Below are 19,176 nucleotides of genomic sequence, written 5' to 3'. Positions count from 1 at the left end.
TAGGTCTTACATATGGCCCAGCCATCTTTCTACAAGTCTGTGATCAGTTCTCTTATTAATTACTTCACTGAGAAAATGGAACTTTCAACTTCCCACTACTAAGACATTAATTTACTAGCAGCCTTCTTTGTTCCTCCCACGATAGAGTAGCTGGCCAAGGCCAATTCCTCCACCTGTGCCATTGATCCTATCTTTTGTGACCTCAGGAAACTTATACTAACAACATCCTCTTCTCCATTGACTACTGTCTAATTTTTTAATTAACTCTTCTTTTCGCTTCTGTGACCCAGAACTCTCAATCACTTCTGCTGCTTCTCTGGCTGCTCCTTATCTTTCTCCATATCCAGCTAGTAGATGTTGGCTTACCTCAAACTTTGATCCTAAGTCTCCTTTTCTCTTTAATGAATATTTTCCCCCAATTGGTCTTTATGCCTTCCTCCTTTAGTTACAACCTTTTACAGATGAGTCTAAAATTTATGTTGCTAGCTGGGCATGGTTGTACCCATCTCTAATCCCAGCAACTCAGGAGGCTGAGGCAGGAGGAGCTCAAGTTCAAGGCTAGCCTTGGCAACTTAGTGAGATCCTATCTCAAAATAAAAATAAGAAGGACTGGGGATATAGCTCAGTGGTAGAACACTGCTGGATTCAATCCCCAGTATCACAAAAAAGAAAAAAAAATGTATTTCTAAGATCTCCTAGAGATCTTAGACACTTGTGATTTTCACCTCTGATGTCAGGTCCTCTTATACTATTCCCCATCTCAGTGAATGGCACCAATGAGTATTCATTAAGCAAGACTTCCCTGAGAGCCCTTTCTCTCTCACATCAGATTCAATCCAAAAAGCTGTTAATTTTATCTCGGGTGACCCAAATCCAGATACTTTTTTCCAACTCCATTGCTGCCCACTATCATAAAACCTTTCAATGATTCACCATTGTAATTAGGATTAAAGTCTAAAAGCCTCATCATGATTCATAAAGGTCCTGGGCAGTCTAGCCCCTGTCATACCTCCTCAGTGTTATCTCACCTCCCTCAGCAACTAGAACATGCTGTCCTCATCCCTCTCATCACAAGGCCTGTGCATATGTTATAGCTGTTGCAGGAAGTGCTCTTCCTTCCTCTCTTCTTTTCCTTAATGTCCCACTCTTCCCACTTACCTTAGCTCAGTTGTTACTGTTGTGAGGGATCACAGCACCAAGTTCTTCTCTCATAACAACACAGCTATAATTTTATACCTGTTTGTGTAATAGGTAATTATTATTAGAGCAGGAGATCATGTCTGCTGATGATCACCACTGTTTGTTCACCATTGTATATCTAGTGCCTAATCAGAAAAATGTCAGTCAGTAATTATTAAATGAATAATCATCTATCAAATATATATTAAGAATTTACTACGGGGCTGGGGATGTGGCTCAAGTGGTAGCGCGCTCCCCTGGTATGCGTGCGGCCCGGGTTCAATCCTCAGCACCACATACAAACAAAGATGTTGTGTCCACCAATAACTAAAAGAAATAAATATTAAAAAATTCTCTCTCTCTCTCTCTCTCTCTCTCTCTCTCTCTCTCTCTCTCTCTCTCTCTCTCCTCTTTCTCTCCTCTTTCAAAAATAAAAAAGAACTTACTAGGCCTGGGGTTGTGGCTCAGTGGTTGAACGCTTGCCTAGCATGTGTGAGGCACTGGGTTCGATTCTCAGCACCACATATAAATAAATAAAGGTCCAACAACAACTAATAAAGTATTTAAAAAAAAAGAATTTACTAGATTCCAGACCCAGGGGTATAATAGTGAAAAGACATTTTTTGTATTTCACCACATTGAAAGATAAATTTTAATACAGGGTGTTAAGTGTTAGATGCTATGATGGCAAAATCACATGTTACTCTAAGAGCACATGGGTAGGATCCTTGCTTCTCTACAAGGTCAGAGAAGACTTTTTTAGAGAAACGAATGTTTAGCTGAAACCTAAAGACTGAAAATGCTGTGTGTGTTCAGTGGAGTATTCTAGGCAAAAGATCTAGCATGTGCAAAGGCCCAGATCTGAGAGAGGGTCTGCTACTTCATGCTCTCAGGAAATGTGCTGAGCTTGACTAGTTTGTAGAAGAGCTGGAATCCTGGCCGAGTACCTGCTATCAGCAGGACTGCTGAGAAATGGCCAAGTACCATTTGGTACATACAGATCCTAGCATACCAACAACATCAAAAACTGACCTGAGGACTCAGCTGTTGTTGGCAGGTCATGTTTCTGGGCAGGAATGTTGTAATGCCTCAAAAGTGCCCCTGGAAGTAAGCCACAAGTCTACAGGTCATATATAGGTAAAACAAAGATATTTAAAGTAATAATACCACCTTACTTCGGCCTGCTGGAGAGTGAGGGGAGAAGTTACAGAGCCTTCTTTCCTTCCAGTCATACTGTGTACACCACAGGCAGGGTCCTCTTACATATCCTCACTTTAGATACAGAAATGAAGCCAAAAACTTTCTTTCTCCTCCTAATCAGAAACTTCTTTGGAAAGAGCATGCCTTTTGACATATTGAAGTATTGAACTTAAAACATGAAAGGAAAGGTGTATGGAGTTCCATAGGAAAATTCACCTCCCCTCAGTTCTGCATGTCCTTATAGCCTTTCACTTTCCTAAAGAATTAACATCTTCTAAGCAATTGAGTATGGTCTATATTTAATTACTTTTAAACAAACAACCAGGCATGGTGTGCACACCTGTAATCTCAGCAGCTCAGGATACCAAAGCAGGAGGATTGCAAGTTCAAACCCAGCCTCAGCAATTTAGCAAGGCCCTAAATAAGCAATTTAGTGAAAGACTGTCTCAAAGTAAAAATAAAATAAAGATGTCACACACCAGAGTTTTGGAAACTTGGCCTGAGCCCAGAGCCTCAAGGTACTAATAAAGTAATTTACAGTGCACCAGAAAGAATCTCAGAAACAGCTGGGACAGATGCTCAAATTAGAACCACTCTGCAGAGAACTGCCAGCCAAGAAGAGCTGGAAAGCTAGAACCATCTTTCCAGCTTTTCTGAGGGTTAGAGGTTTGGGAGGTAGGAAATAGGCCTACATACTTAAACTGGTTATGGTTCCAGGGTGGTCATAGTTATTTTCAAGTGCCTAAACATTGAGGCTTAACAACTGGCCTAGAAGAAGCCATAATGACCCTCCCAGGCTTTGTGATCTTTTTGGAGGGGTATGAGTAAATGTCTCTCTAGAGGATGGCAGAATTCCAGCTAGCCCCAAGAGTCACGACCGTGTATAGATCTCCACATCAGCCTCAAGCCCCAAGGCTTTACTCTTTCACTGTCCCAGAATTACCTTTTAAATTAGAAATGAGTACCATAATTCTTTTGGGTTTTTAAGAGAAAAAAAAATAGGTCCTGAATCCAAATTAAAGGATTCTTTAATTTAATAATATGCATATTATTTGGCCTGCTGTGTTGTGTCCAAAAATGTGAACCAAGCCATAAGATAATTTCCTATGATTGGATTTCAACCTATACCCAGAAATTGATCACAAAACTATCAAGCTGTTTTCTAAAATGTACACATCTCAAATTTGGAGACACATATAATGTTGCCTATCTGAAATACAAATTATCTTCCTGCAGAATCTGCGATTTTTCCCAATTTTAGAGAGGGAAAAAAAAGATTTGTCCTTTTTGCACTTAAATGATTTTGGTCATATATGTACACACAAAATCATAAACATTCTGTGTTTCTTCAGAGTTCTTTGTTTATTTGTTTGTTTATTATGGAGATGGAACCCGGGGCGCTTAACAACTGAGCCACATCTCCAGCCCTTAAAATTTTATATTTTACTTATTTTTTTTAAAGAGAGAGGGAGAGAGAGAATTTTAATATTTATTTATTTTTTTTTTTAGTTATCGGTGGGTACAACATCTTTGTTTTGTATGTGGTGCTGAGGATAGAACCCGGGCCGCACGTATGCCAGGCGATCACGCTACCGCTTGAGCCACATCCCCAGCCCCTTAAAAATTTATTTAGAGGCAGTGTCTCGCTATGTTGCTGAGGCTGGCCTTGAACTTGCAATCCTACCTCAGCCTCCTGAACCACTGAGATTACAGGTGTGAGCCACTACGCCTGGCCTCATTCTGTTTCTTAAGAAAATCTTAAAGGCTGAAAAATATAGTGAACAGTTTCTAATAAAAAGTGTTAATTTTGTGAGGAAACCAGTAACATTGGTCCTGCTCTTGCTGTGAGAGCAGAGTTTGCTTATGTTGATATGCTAGCCAAGGCCTGCTAGACTGCCAGGCTTGAGCAGGTGGGATGGATGATTTCTGAATAAGTCCAAGGAGGTCCACATGGTTGGCTTGTCACTCTCTGATCTGTTGTTTTTGGTTTTGGTTGTTGAATTTTCTTTTCCACTTTTAATTACAAACACAAAAATTTACTTCCACAAATCAGTGAACTTTCTTTTAAAATTGTATAATGTTCACAAACATGCAAATGAGTAGTTTTACTTACATCAATTCATATGAATACAGAAATGGTTTTCTAGTTTCCTTTCTCATTATTTATTTACTCTTCTATTTATGATAATTTGTGTTATATTCGGAAGATGGATCAGTAGTTAAAACATGAAATCAAAGCACAAGTTTGAAACAGGGAAAATATGTTAATGCTATGGAAACTAAGAGCAATCTATAAATAGCAGCGGCTGTGATGTTCCTGAGACAACCTAAGGTGCCTCTGACAATACAGTAGGTGATTGCCCTGATCCTCCCACAGCCCATAACTTGAGAAGCAACATCTTAAAAAAAAAAAAAAAAACAAAACACTTTTCAAATATACAGATTTGATTAATTAAAGCAGACATTTATTGCCAAAATGCAATGAGCATAATAGATACATCTTGTGGGAGAAAACCCTGAATGATTACTGCCTGAAACTGGTCTCTTTTGTAGCATTATTTAAAAAACAGCCTTGAGCCATGTTAATCCCAGTGATTCAGGAGACTGAGACAGGAGAATCTCAAGTTCAAAAGCAACTTAGTGAGACCCTATTTCAAAATAGAAAATAAAAAGGGATGGTCATGTACCTTCGTGGTAAAGTGCTTGCCTAGCTTTCCCAGGGCCCTGGATTTAAGCCCCAGTACTACAACAACAACAAAACAACATTATCAATATGCTGTCAGATGAATTGTCCTCTGATTAGTAAAGACTAATAAGTAAATCAGAGAGACTGATTCTACCACATGGGACAGCAACATGATCTCCCAAGTAAGAAAATACTCATTTTGGAAAAAAAAAAAAATGGGGGTTGGGGCAGTGGGGATAGAATCCAGGAGTAATTAACCCAGCCCTTTTTGTTTATCTCACTAAGTTGCTGAGGCTGGCCATTTTATGTTTTTGCCATTCTCCTGCCTCAGCCTGTGGAGTCCCTAGGATTACAGGTGTGTACCACCTGGCACATGGCTTACATATGGAAATATTCACCAATGGAAGAATGAAAATATTGCACAGGCACCTCTTGGAAAGTTATGTAGGTCTCATTTCTTAACAATTACCATAGCTAACAGCAGAAAAAAATTTATGTTTACATATATATAGGAGTCTGTTCTCAAAATACTATGATACAGGGCTAGGGCTGGGGCTGGGGCTCAGTGGTAGAGTGCTTGCCTAGCACGTGTGAGGCACTGGGTTCAAGCCTCAGCATCACATAAAAATTTAAAAAATAAAACTATTGTGTCCATCTCCAACAAAAAATATTTTTTAAAAATTATGATACAAAAGAGAAAAATTGCTTAGGAACACTAAACCTAACATGCAACATCAGAAAATTTAGTCTAGTTTCCAGAAATGGATAAATCTGATTCATCAGCTACTCAGAAGGCTGAGACAGGAGGATCACAAGTTCAAGGCCAGCCTGAACCACTTGGTGAGACCCTGTCTCAAAAATAAAAAGGTCTGGAGTATAGATCAGTGGTAGAGTGACCCTGGGTTCAATCTGCAGTACCACACACATACAAAAAAAAAATTTTTTTTTTTAATATTTATCTGTTAGAAGTATTTGTTCCCTTTGATGAGAAGCATTTAAAATATTTTTATATCAAAAATATCTACAATAGGGGCTGGGGATGTGGCTCAAGTGGTAGCGCGCTCACCTGGCATGCGTGCGGCCCGGGTTCGATTCTCAGCACCACATACCAACAAAGATGTTGTGTCCGCCGAGAACTAAAAAAATAAATATTAAAAATTCTCTCTCTCTCTCTCTCTCTCTCTCTCTCTCACTCTCACTCTCTCTCCTCTCTCACTCTCTCTTTAAAAAAAATATCTACAATGAAGCAGCATGAAAAATAAGTGACTTTTTAGTCAATTAACGAGATTTTTAAAAAATTTGGAGGGCTGGAGTGACTCAGTGGCAAAGCACTTGCCTCACAGATGTGAGGCACTGGGTTGGATCCTCACTGCTACATAAAAATAAACAAAATATATTATGTCCATCTATAACTAAAAAATTTTTTAAATAATGTTTACATTTGGAGAGCTTTAAGCTAGTCATTGTACTTTGCCATAGAAGAACTTTGTATGGATAAGTTTTTGAGAAAATGGTTAAAATCTGAGATAAGATTGATCTAAGAGAGCTGGGGTTGTGGCTCAGTAGGAGAGCATTTGCCAAGCACTTGTGAGGCACTGAGTTTAATCCTCAGCACAACATAAAAATAAATAAAAGCATTGTGTCTATCTATAACTTCAAAATTTTTTTAATTGATTTAAGACACTGATACAAGAGAAGTTAAAGGAATTAAAACATGCCATTCCCTTTTATGTCACTGTTAACCTGTATATGTTACTAAGTTCCCATCTCTTCCATGTAGCCTTCAAGCTTACATGGGCTCAGAGAAGGCTGTTGCTTATTCTGAAGAGTCCCTTACTGCAAAACAGTAGCTTGGTTCCAAAAGGGATCCAAAATCTGATTTCTAGCACAATTTATTCACTTGCTGTGGCATCACGTATTGACTCTGTACCAAAAGCACTGTCAGTCTATCCATACTTTATTGAGTGGTGGCAACTGGTTAGGGAGATGGTGGGGTAATTGCCCAGTTAAAAGGGCTCTCTCCTCACCCTGCCACTTTTTCCAGCAGGGTGAGTATTTCATTTCCCACCACCTGTATCACATTTCCCCAGTTACTGGGCCCTGGTATGAGGTCTACATGTTCTTTCCACATAAGTCATCAGGTAAAACCATGACTTTCTCCACACTGAATGCCCCTTTGACTGATTCGTACTCTGGTACACTAGACCGCACTTTGGAGCTGCACTTTGGTCAGCCCTGGTTGTTGTGGACTGCCTAATGGGCTGAGTGGTGAAGAGCTGTCTCAGCTGAATGTGTCCTTCCTTTTCCCCCACAGACATAACCAGTGCAGTGCAATCGAAGCGAAGAAAATCCAAGTAAAACAAGCTGGACGGTGACTTGATACTTGTAAATGTGTGTGAATTTTACAAAGAGCAATTTTGAGCTGTGACTTTTTTAAATCTATTTCTGTACAGTTAGTCATTTTAATAATGTGGCCCTTTTCCTAGTCCCTGCAACCTGTTTTTGTAAAGTGCAATGGGGAAAAAGCAGGGTTGTTGAGCCCTTTTGGTGTTGCAAGATGAAGTTCAAGATTTTTAAAATGTTGCCATGTATTGAGAGGAGCTAATGCCATTATAAATGTTATTAGTTTTCACATTTCCTAAGCAGCCTAGAGTACAGGGTGAGCATTTTTAGGTCCTCTAATGATGTATTGTGCTGTGGAAGTACTGTGTGTGAATAGCCGTAGCAGGGGCAAAAGCAATCTTGTCATTTGGAAATGTTGTAAATAATTTTATTATATAGTGTTTTGGATGTATTTGTTGTAGAAATGGACCAGTGAATAAAGAGAATCTAAGGGTTTGTACAATGTGAAATACTGAATGTGCTAAATAAATGTCATTGTCATAGAACATAAAGGTACGTTATTAGCAAGGGATCATTGAGAGAGCAAGCTTTCCTTGGATCATAAATGAGTAGACATAGCCTTCTTTGTGAATTAGAACATCCACATGAAATGCCCACCTAGCAAGTTTAGGAAATGCATATGCTTGCTCACTCAATTCCTTGGTTTTAAAGAAACCAGCCCTGTTCAGCCCTATACCAGGTACTTTGATATATATTGGTCAAATTTCTTTGTGTTGTAAATAACAATCAACTTAGGATCAAAGGCCACCCAAAATTTTCTAGAGATAGGAAACTTAGCAAGTCAAATGGTACTTTCTCTCCACCTCATATATCTGCTTCTCCTCCATGCGTGTGACAGATTGCCCCAAACAACTATGTTTACATCTCCTCCATTCAGAAGGTAAGCCTAGTCTGATCACCAACATTCTTTGTACCAGCATCAAGAATTTATCCCACTACGGGCTGGGGTTGTTTCTCAGTGGTAGAGCACTTGCTTAGCACCTCTGAGGCACTGAGTTTGATCCTCAGCACCACATAAAAATAAATAAATAAAACAAAGGTATTGTGTCCATCTACAACTAAAAGAAAAAAAAAATTTTTAAGGAAATTATCCCACTTTAGGTCAGGTTTCCACCTTTAGTCCAATTCTGTAGTTACTTGGGCAACTCCTAAGTTAAAGGGGTCATTTTCTATTATATATTTTAGAGATGTCTATCACACCCCACTCTTTAGGGCCTAAGAATGACATCTCATCAACATACCAAATTTTTCCCTTTTTGACTCAATTCTTTAAAATTTGCATATTCTCTAAAGCCATCTGCTTTTGCTCCAGCCCTCCTCCCAGCCTTCAGGGAACTCCAGGGCTTGGGGCCCTGTCCATGTCTCATGTGGTCTTCAGCCTTTTTGCTTTTTCCTCTTAGGAATAGAATTTCCCTCCAGTGGCTCCTTGCCCTTGCCATAATTGAGTGCCCAAGACCAAAAGAGTCAGTGACTCTACTCTGTCTTGCACTTATTTTCATCTCTGTTTCAACTCTTAATATATGTCTTTTATTATAGGGATCCTCTAAAATAGTTTTTATGAGTCAGACCCCACATTATGTGCCTCCATATCCAGCAAGTTTATCTACCCTTTTCATCCCCTGTATAACACACACACAGCCAGCTTAATAATAATACCCTATGCCTCAACTGTGCTTGAGATTAGAGAGTGCTTCTCATTCTTTAGCTCAACTCAGGCAGAAAGCATAATGTGCTTTAAATAAATTTTTTTATTTGTTTTTCTTTATATTATTTTTTTCTCCCATAGAGGAATAGCATTACAGTCTAACAGAATCCTGTTACACACATACACAGGCATGCCACATGACCAGGTCGAGGTGGTTGTGTCCTTGAGTCTGTCGACACATCACAACACAGTCAACCAAAGTCTCCTTGTTTCAGCCAGTCTCAACACAAAACACCCAACAGGGATGTACTTAATGTGTTGGTTCCATCTGGGATTAGGTGGCAGGGTAAAAGGGAAGATATTAAAAGTGGGTTATGGTGTGTCTGCATTCACTCTCTTCACACAAAGCTGCATGGATCTGGAGAGGCATCCAAGAGCTTTGTGGGGTGCTTGTTGCACCTAAGACATTATAGGTCAAGCAGATTCATCACAGGGTTCCACTCAAGGGCTGAGGGGCAGGCATACTCCAAAACAGCACCAAACTGCACTCATACACACATGGTGCCCTGCTGGGGCTAGACTGACAAAGGTTAAAAATTGACACCCAGCTCAAGGGAACCACTCAAGACTTATCGGGAAAAACTGGAAGTCACCCTTTGATGTAATTGGGACTCACTCTAGAAATGGGTCCCTCTGACATCCTTAGTTTTGGCAAAGTGCTGGTAATATCAACATTAATACTTACAAACTGGTACAAACTTCTCCAGGATCAATGAAAACATCAGTCAAGACAGACTCTCTACCCACTCTCCTATCTAAGGTTGCATAGGACTTTGTGAATTCTGGTTCCCTCATGTGTTCAAGTTCTGTAGTTTAAGAAAAAAAATCCTGAAGCATGCTCAAGGTGAAAGGCACATACACAGTCAATACAGTATGACAAGGTCTGATGCTTCAGGAGTCAGACTAATAGGAGACTGAGTAGTGTTGGTTCTTAGAAATCTATACATGATTAAAATATTGCCACACTCAAATGCTACAGAATCTATAGGAAAGTACAAACAAAAATTTATAATGAGCCTTGCAACCAGCTAGGTGATAGATTGGATGGTTCTAGAACTACAGGAGCCTCCATAAATATAGGTAAAGGGCAGGGCCTTTTGAAATTTAGGCCTAATGTTCTATCACTCAAACTCTTCCCCCACCAGCAAGATCATGGGCGCTGCCCAGAACTGAGCCTTGGCCCCAGCTGGTGTTGTGTAGGCAAGAAGGTTGGAGGGATTCAGCTCTTGAAGTGCTGAAGACCCTAAGCTGGCTGTGAAGTGACCAAGGGATAACTGGAAGAATAAAAGTTGATAGGTTGTAACTGAAGAACTTTGGGAAAGGAGCAAGGTTGTCAAATGTGAGAGCCCTAGTGAGCTGGCATAGGGACTTTGATCTGCTTGTAGTGTCAGTTATACGTTGGGATAGGAGACCCCAACAGGGCTTCCTCTGTCCCCATCCCAGCATCCACAGGGATACTCCCTTCCTACTCTAACATGTGCCATGGGAGGTCTGGGGCTGTAGGGTCAGGGAGAGCAGCTGCCTTTGCCCTCATGGGAATGCAGAGTTTTCTCCAACCCCAGCTTGGCTGTGAGGCCTGGAAACCTGAAATTGGGGTGAAGGGGAAGACCTATGTTAGTATGTAACAGGAAATCTTAAAAGTTTCAAGGAAGAAAGTGCACACACTAGAAAAAGACAGCTAGAAAGAGAATGGGAAGCAACTCAGGGCATCCCAAGAGGCTGTTGCTGGTGTCTGAGCCCAAAATTCAATCCCACCACAAGAAAGGGAAAGCTGGCTGCCCCTGTCCCCTGTGTCTCACTCAGGGATTCAGGTTCTTTCCTCCAGGTAGTACTGGAGAAGAAGGGGAGGGGGACCGTAGGGCACCCATTTCTCCCCAGCAGCCTAGAAAGGAAGAGCCCTGTGGGAAAGAAAGAGGCCCCTGAAGGCCCTGAACCTGGATAGGGAATTTTTGGGAATTGGACAGTGGGCTGCTGACCTCCAACCCAGGAGTGTTTATTAGCCATAGTGAACAGGGTGTGAAATACAAGGCCAGAGGCAAGATGAAAGGCTGAGCTGTCAGTCTTGGGATGGCTTCACCCCAAGGCTTGTCCTCTTTAGCATTCTTACCTTGGGGTGTGTGTGCCCTTTCCCTGCCTAGAACCCCTCTGGCCTGTGTCTCTCCTAAGCTAGTTCTAGCACCTTGGGCATGTGAATAGTTGACCAGGATGGCAGGCCTTGCCCAGCTTCTACTCCTGGGGGAGCATATCAAGGTAGGGTGGCAAGGTACTAAGCCCCTCAGACTCAGGGGCCTGCAGAGGGTAGATTTCAGAAAAAGATTTGGAAGTGAGATTATAGGAAAGAGAAAGTGGGGGCAGACTTCAAGCTACAGCAAGAGAGCAGGGCATGGCCTCTCTGAGCAAGCACAGTGCCAGCTCCCATGGTACCCTGCTCCCTATAACTTCTCAACTAGTCTGTCCTCTGTACATCTCCAATAGGCTGTTTCTTTCCCTTGATTCCCTCCACCTCCTCCCTCTAACTCACACCTCACTGTCCTCTTTCACATACATTACCTTTCCAGGTCTAAACAGCTTCAAGGAGCCCAGCCCTCCACTCCCCCCTTCCCCAGAAAGAGAGAAGGGAGAAACCAAAAGCAAAACCCTGAGCCTGACTCCTTACTGGAGGGAAAGAATAGTGGCCCAGGCCCCACCAGTTGTACCTGGTCAGAGTTGGGCTCAGAGTTCCCTCCCTTTATCCATATTGTGAGGGAATGAATAATAAGGGAGCCAGGAGTAAGTGTAATGCCAAACATGAAAGGGTGAGGTGCAAGTTGAAGATGGGGAATGAGCCAGATCAGGGTGGAAGAGTCTCTCAGAAATAGGGGTGGGCCAAGAGGGCAAAGATGAAAGGGAGGGACAGGGATGGAGGGCCAGAGAATTCGGAAGCATGAAAGGTCCAGAGTGGGGAGGATGGAGGATAAGATGCTGGTGAGGGTGAAAGGGGCTAAAAGGGATTCAGAAGTGGATTAGAGGATCAGAGATGGGGAAGGAAGGGCCATCACCCCACCTCACATACTCTAAGGAGGAAGGGAGTTGTGGTGCAGCCTGAGGCGGCGCCCTCCGCCCCTCCAGCAACATACAGGCTGCCACGGAGGAGAGTGACAGGGATCCAGGGACCGCGAGGGATTAGTGGCGCTGCTGGCGGACACTCAGTAGTTGAACTGGCGCTGGCAAGGCTGGTAGATGAAGCTACCCTGGTGCTTAGGCCGGCGCGGACGGCTCTCTCGGGCGCGGTTCTGCCGTTGCACCGCCTTGGCGCTCAGCGCATGGCGCTCAGCCCGCTGCCGGGCCCGCTGCAGTCGTCGTACCTGGCCAGCCTTCTCCAGCAGCACCGCCCGCGCGGGCAGAGGAGCCGCGGCGTGATGCAGGACCCGGGGCTCGCGGCGGGCGGGTGCCAACTCTCTGCAGGGACAAAGCGGGTCTCGGTCAGAGTGGCACATGGAGGGATTGGGGGACTGGCATCTCGCTCCGCTGTCCCCAGTTCCCTTTTCTTGGCGCACTGTGGTGTCTGCCCCAATCTGTATTGCCCCCAGCAGCCCCACCCCCTCGGCCCCAAGGCCTCCCACCCTCAAGGATTCAAACCCGGCCCAAGCCTCTCAACCCAGCCCAAGAATCTCAGCCACGACGCTCCTAAGCTCCGCCCAGCCACGAGGCCACACCTCCCATCTGAAAGCCCAGCCCATAGGCCCCGCCCCTTGTCTCGACACACGCCTCACTCCCGAAGCCTCGATCAAGACCCCTAGGCTCCAGGCTCCGCCTTCCGCTCACTCACCCTTCTCCGAGGTCGCCATCCGGCAGGGCAGCGTCTGGGTGCGGGGAAGGGGGCCCAGGCTCCAGCACTATGGTGCTGCCGGTGACGTAAACGGACATACTGGGGTGCTCGATGAGGAGGTCCTCCAGGGGGCTGCTCTGGAGGCGGGTGGGCCCGAGGCCGGGCCCCTCTGCAGTAAAACAGGCGGGAGGGGTAACAAACCAGCTCTCGTCCATCAAGGAGGGCGCGGGCGGAGGGCGACCCGCGGGGGCAGAGGCGGCCCCAGGGCTGGGGGGAGCCTCGTAGCTGTCTACGGGGCGCGGGAGAGGGAGCCATGCGGAGGAGGGAAAACAGCAGGGAGAAGGGGGACAGACACACACACACACACACACACACACCGGACACAAGGGGCGGGGAGAGAAAGGGCAACGTTAGTCAGACCCGCAGCCCTGCCCGCCATGCCCACGGAACACCCTCAGACCAGGAGGCTCGCCCTGCTACCCTGATGTGTGGCCCCAACACTGAGCCGCCTGGAGACAGCTCAGGCTTGCAGGGTCAGGGACCATGTTACCCCGCCTCCAAGGCCACTGCCTCAGCTCGTTTGACCAGTAGGTTTGGGGAAACTCTCAAATCCCCAAACAACTCCTTTCCCCTCCACTGCTGAACCGTCGGCCCTTTCCAATGACTTCACAGGCTCAGGAGTTTGAGTTGTGGCCCCCGACTCAAGTCTCACCCGGCAGGTCAATGATAAGCCAACCGTCCACTTCATCTTCCTGCGAGACAAAGGCGTGGGGACAGTCGGAGTCTTCTGGGGGGGAGGGAGTACTGAAGAAGAGGCTGGTGAGGCGCTGGAACATTGTAGGGCAGTGAAGCGGCCTCAAGGAGGCGCCCTATGGCAGTGCAAAACCTGGGGTTCATAAAGAGAAGTCAGTCACTGACTGAAATCCACCGCCTGGTATCACCCCTATTCCCCAGAGCAGCGATAAGAGTACAGGTGAGATGTGTGGGGAAGCTTTTGAGGTGTGAGCTTTCTGCACTCAAGTCCAGGCTTTTCTGAAAGTCTTCTGTTATGAATTTAGTATATTTATTTGTGCCTTAGTTTTCTGATTTATCAAATAACAATGATATCCCTTTTTTCTTAGCCTTTATAAAAATTAAACGAACTGGGCTGGGGTGTAGCTCAGTGGCAGAAATAAGCTTAACATGCTTGAAGTCCTAGGTTCAGTCTCCACCTCTGCCAAAAAAAAAAAAAAAAAAAAGAACATCATTGTACCCTCCTCTGGACTTTAATGAGAATTAAATAAGCTAAATGAAGCATAATGGCCCACACCTATATCCAGCAATTTGGGAAGATAAGGCAGAAAGATTGCAAGTTCTAGGCCAGCCTCAGCAACTTAGCAAGACCCTGTCTCAAAACAAAAAAATAAAAACGCTGGAGATGAGGGCTGGGATTGTAGCTCAATGGTAGAGTGCTAGCATGTGAGGCACTGGGGTCAATCCTCAGCACCACATAAAAATAAATAAAATAAAGGTATTGTGACCATCTACAACAGAAAAAAAAAAGGGTTTTTTTTAAAGGCTGACGATGTAGCTTATTGGTTCTGGTTCAGTCCCTAATAACCCCACACACACACATACAAAGAGCTAAACATTTATAAAGTGCTTAAAACAATTCTGGGCACACAGTAAGCACTCAATAAACTAACAAACTCATTGTTATCCCAAGGTGCTTTAGGGATATGGAGTGATATGATATGTATTACAGGCTCTGTCAGGGAAATTCTCCAGAGGATCACACATCCAATCTGGTCCTTGAAGAGTAAACAGAAATTCTCCAGGCATGGAACAAATTCCCCATATTGTGATTGTTTATTATCATCATAATAATATAACATTCATGTACCAGGCACAATACTAAACAGCTTCATCTATATTACCTCTTGCAATCCTTATACCAAAATGTGGAAAGTGGGCATAATTACTCTTATTTTACATGTAAAGAAAATAGAAGTAAGGTAAGGCTTAGAGAAGTAACTCAACTTGCCCAAAGTATTATAGCTAGTAAAAGGTGGGATTTGAATCCATGCAGTACCCATGATCACTAGAGCCCACTGCCTTTGCTGGGTGTCTTTCTGAATTAAGTATTTTTAACTTGGTGACTGAGGTCATAGTCTCTGGGTATTTTTCTGAGGAAAAAAAAAGGGGGGGGTCTTGGTTTTCATCATTTCCTCAACAGCATCTTTGATCCTAGAGACTAAGGAGACTGTGCAATTTGAAAAGTTCTAGCTAGCAGAAATGCCACAGAACTGCTACCATCCTGCCATGTTATTGGGCAAGCCTCAGATGTGTCTGCCAGATGAGGTGTGAAGATTCTATGCCCACAGGCCCTACCCACTCTAACCTCCTTTTCCCAGGCTCCTGCTCAAGGACAGCATCCTTGACTAGGAGGAAGATCAGGTTGCTTGCTCCAATGAGGCAGCAGGTCTGTAGAAGGTGATGACAGAGGGTGGGACCTATCAAATCCCAGGACCCCTTAGGATGAACACTGAAAGTTGGACCAGGACCCAAGCTCTTAGCCTGGGTGAAGATGTGAAAGAAATCCCCTCTTGCAGAAATAGAGACAACAAAGTAGTGACTATAGATCTGCTCTTGGCTCATTTTACAATCTGGGGTTCAGAGGGAGACTATAAATGCATCGAAAACACACAGCTAGATAGTGGGGGAGCATTCAGTCCAAAGTCAGGAAGTCTCAACAGATAATCTCCAAGAATATAAAGATGTGGGCTGGGGATGTGGCTCAAGCGGTAGCACGCTCGCCTGGCATGCGTGCAGCCGGGGTTCGATCCTCAGCACCACATACAAAGATGTTGTGTCTGCCAATAACTAAGAAATAAATATTAAAAATTCTCTCTCTCTCTCTCTCACACACACTCTCTCCTCTCTCTCCCCTCTCTAAAAAAAAAAAAAAAAAGAATATAAAGATGCATAGGAGGCGGGGAGGTCAGACAGGGACCTTGATCCAGTCACTGCCCCTCTGTCCAGCCACAAAAGACCGGAGTTCCTGGCATCAGGATTCAGCATGCCTTTACCAGAGCATTCACTATGTACCAGAACCTGCAGCAGACCTCCTCAGTTACAAACAGATTGAGGTAAGAGAGGCTCAGAGGTCACAAAGTGTGAATGACAAGCAGCACCAGACAGCCAGTGCCCACCCCCTCTCTTGATCACTGGGGGAGCCTCTTGAATTTCTTTCCCAGCCCTGCCAACTTCCTGGTTCTCAAATTCCCAGCTCTGCTCCAGGAAGAGCCATTCCCTTTAATAACTACAGCAGCTGTGCCCAGAATAGCATTTGAGGCCTAAGCCACCTCTAGTCCAGCCCATCCCTGAGCAAACTCCAGCCTGGGATGGGACTCCAGGTCCAGCCTCTAGACCCATGCACTTGGAAAGTCCAGAATCTCTCATCCCCTTTCCCTTACCCTTATCTGAGCAAGGAGAGGGGGCAGTACAACCTTCTATAATCACTAGTACTAGGCCAGGTCACATACCCTCCTAGCTGACAAGCCAGAGTTGGGGAGGTGGTGAGCAATCATAGAGGGAACTCTCATCTCACCATCTATCTTAACCAAATCAGCCCTGGAGATACCATGAGACAGTTGATAGCTCACTTTTCTGTGATCAAAAGTTGGCAGAGATTTTATTGGATTGGAAGGAAGAGAGCAGAGGGGTCAGGGCAACCAAAGGGGACCTAGATCCCCAAAGGTCTCCTAGAATAAGGTTAAAGAATGAAGAGATCTAATTGGGATGGTGCTGAGTCCAAGACACGGTACTCAGGGGAGAAGGATGTGTAACTTTTATTGAACTCCTAACTCTGTACATGCCTGGCACTAATGCCATTCATCTGTCACTCAATTAACATGACTAGTTAGTTGACTGTGTCCTCGAGTAAGCTACCTCCCTTCTCTGGGTCTCAGTGCTTCCTTCTCTGAAATGGGGTCTAAGACACCTCATGTGGAGGCTAGGAATGACATCAACTAAGGCGCTGCACACATGTCAGGGATTAGGAGGATGTTATTGTGTTAGTCCCCGGGGGGCGGAGCCTGGAGCAAGAGAGGGGATTCCTCCACCATCTGTTGCTATTCCAAAAGACCTGGAATAGGAAGGCCTCCTTGATCCCCTGACCTGAACATGGTTGTGTCGTCAGACCCTCAAGTCGCAAGGAGAAAGGGTATCAGAGCCTTGACCCCAACCCCGAGATTAGCCCAGGAAACCGCAGAGCCCTCTAGGGCCCCCGCTAGCCTTTCAGCGTCTCTCACCCTTGGTCCCGCCCAACACGGCACCCACCGGGTCACGGGAGGACAAGCGACCCAAGCCTGGGGGGCGGTGCTGGCCTTGGTGACGTCTCAATGTCATATGCAAATAGTGCGACGTCAAGGTCTACCGGCGCGCGGCAACCAATAGGGAGCCCGGAACGCAGCCCCAGCGGCCGGCCGTGGAGATAGACAAAGGCCCCGACACAGGGGGCGCAGGGCGTGTCCCCGGGCTCAGGGAGCCCCGGGGCCCAAGCTGGCGGGGACTCACCTGGGACCCGGAGCGACGCGGCAGGCGGGGTGATGCTGAGGTAGTTGTACAGCGGGGCGTCCCAGGGTAGCAGGCTGTTCACAGACCCGGCCGCATCGCGGGGACTGGATGGGGAGGCGCGGGGATAGCGGTGGGGTGCTCGGAGCTGCTGTGCTCACCCGCGGGGCTTTGAGTCTGTGCAGCCGCTGCGGCGGGGCTCACGGCACAAATTGGAACGTCCAAACAGCTGATCGTGACATCACAAAGGGGCCCGCCCGCCGCGCGTCACTGGCCGCCGAAGAGGTATCCAATCCCAGGCTGCGGATTCCCCACTCCCCGCCCCTCCATGGTTTGTTGGCTAGTGACTCCAGTTCAGAAGCCGCACTTAGAGCCTCCGGGTGCCACCTGGAGAGGCGAATGCCAGAGGGTTAAATCTCTACTCCCGGCCACTTGCAGACCTCTCAATGAAGGCGATCCCCATTCCTTCCTGGGGAATCCTCCTCTCCCCGCTTTCTCCCAGCGCATTTACCCCTCCCACTGCTCCTGTATCCTTTCTCCTGCATACTATGCCCAATTTCCCTGATCTGTGTGTATCTCGTTTCTACACATTGTCTATTTTCCCACCCCATTTTTCCTCAGCTCTCTCCCCGGTTCAGGGGGGAGCACCAGCAAGTGAGGGGAAGTTGGTGAAGCTGACGTGAACTTCTGCAAAGAGTCGGACTTGGAGAGGAATTGCTCTGGGCTGAATAAACATTGAGCTAGTACCGCTCTGTCCTGGAAAGTTTACACGCCCTGTTGAATCCATGGTTGCTACCGGAATTGGACACAAGAGTGACAGGGACAGGGATTATAAATCCCGATTTAGGTATGGAGAAATTGAGGCTCACAAATACCATTATTAGTGTATGAATTCATGTCCACTAATGCACTAAACACACACGTAAAAAAAAAAATAGGCACTATTGCCACTGCCAGACAAATAGTTGATATTTATAGAGCACTTAATTGTGTGCCAGTCACTGTGTTATCGTTTTTTGATCTTCACAACACCAAATGTATTATTTTAGTTAAGGAGACAGACCCAGGGCTGGGGATATGGCTCAAGCGGTAGCGCGCTCGCCTGGCATGCGCGCGGGGCGCTGCTTCGATCCTCAGCACCACATAAAGATGTTGTGTCCACCGAAAACTTAAAAATAAATATTAAAAAAATTCATTCTCTATCTCCTCTCTCCTCTCTCTCCCTCTCTCTCTCTTAAAAAAAAAAAAAAAAAAAGGAGACAGAGCCAGGAGTTAATCCTTTAGCTTCCAGCCCTGATGCTCTCCACTCTTCATCTGCACCTCAGGGTGCTTCAGCCTCCCAAGGGAAACCTGGCTTCCAGTCCTGTCTATGCCCCAAACTTGCTGTGTAACCTAAAACAAGTTACCTCTTGGACCTCAATTGCTTTATCTGTCATACTTAACATATTCAAAAATTCTGAGCTGACATTGTAAAATTCTCTGTAATTCTCTACCCTCAGGATTCTGCCAATCTCAAACTCTAGGCCCCAGTTCTCCTAATATCCTGTAGGTAGAGACCACAAATACATATTCTCAGAATCTCCAGAGCCAAAGTTTCTGTCTTCTCTCAGTAGAGAGCAGAACTGGTGCGTGAGACTGGGA

General features: G+C 45.3%; 2 protein-coding genes and 1 long non-coding RNA gene across 9 annotated transcripts in view; 2 read left to right on the top strand and 1 right to left on the bottom strand.

Annotated features, from left to right (window-relative positions):
* Ncoa6 (nuclear receptor coactivator 6) overlaps window positions 1-12,149 on the top strand; it is a 98,289-nt gene extending 86,140 nt beyond the window's left edge. For all 5 annotated transcript variants that reach the window (XM_026383144.2, XM_026383143.2, XM_026383142.2 and 2 more), the window contains one exon: window positions 7,380-12,149. In XM_026383144.2, coding sequence (XP_026238929.1) covers window positions 7,380-7,423 — 44 coding nt within the window. In that variant the 3' untranslated portion in view covers window positions 7,424-12,149. The remainder of the gene's footprint in view (window positions 1-7,379) is intronic.
* Window positions 9,197-17,758, bottom strand: Tp53inp2 (tumor protein p53 inducible nuclear protein 2). 2 transcript variants are annotated; one of them, XM_026383145.2, is made up of 4 exons: window positions 17,539-17,758; window positions 13,694-13,867; window positions 12,982-13,270; window positions 9,197-12,611 (listed from the first exon to the last, which is right to left on the bottom strand). In XM_026383145.2, exons 2-4 carry the CDS (start codon window positions 13,815-13,817, stop codon window positions 12,359-12,361), a joined length of 666 nt encoding a protein of 221 aa, XP_026238930.1. In that variant the 5' UTR covers window positions 13,818-13,867; window positions 17,539-17,758; the 3' UTR covers window positions 9,197-12,358. The 2 variants fall into 2 exon arrangements, with proteins under 2 accessions (XP_026238930.1, XP_026238931.1); XM_026383146.2 differs by having other exon boundaries at window positions 12,982-13,150.
* Window positions 17,430-18,730, top strand: LOC113178866 (uncharacterized). Of its 2 annotated transcripts, none has more exons than XR_003300280.2 (3): window positions 17,430-17,578; window positions 17,765-17,820; window positions 18,157-18,730. It is a non-coding gene; the product is annotated as an uncharacterized LOC113178866 (long non-coding RNA). The 2 variants fall into 2 exon arrangements; XR_003300281.2 differs by having other exon boundaries at window positions 17,721-17,820.
* The last annotated feature ends 446 nt before the right edge of the window (window positions 18,731-19,176 follow it).

The sequence above is a fragment of the Urocitellus parryii genome, chromosome 6 (assembly GCF_045843805.1).
Source record: "Urocitellus parryii isolate mUroPar1 chromosome 6, mUroPar1.hap1, whole genome shotgun sequence".
Classification (NCBI taxonomy): domain Eukaryota; kingdom Metazoa; phylum Chordata; class Mammalia; order Rodentia; family Sciuridae; genus Urocitellus; species Urocitellus parryii.
This window is presented reverse-complemented; position numbering and strand designations above follow the sequence as displayed.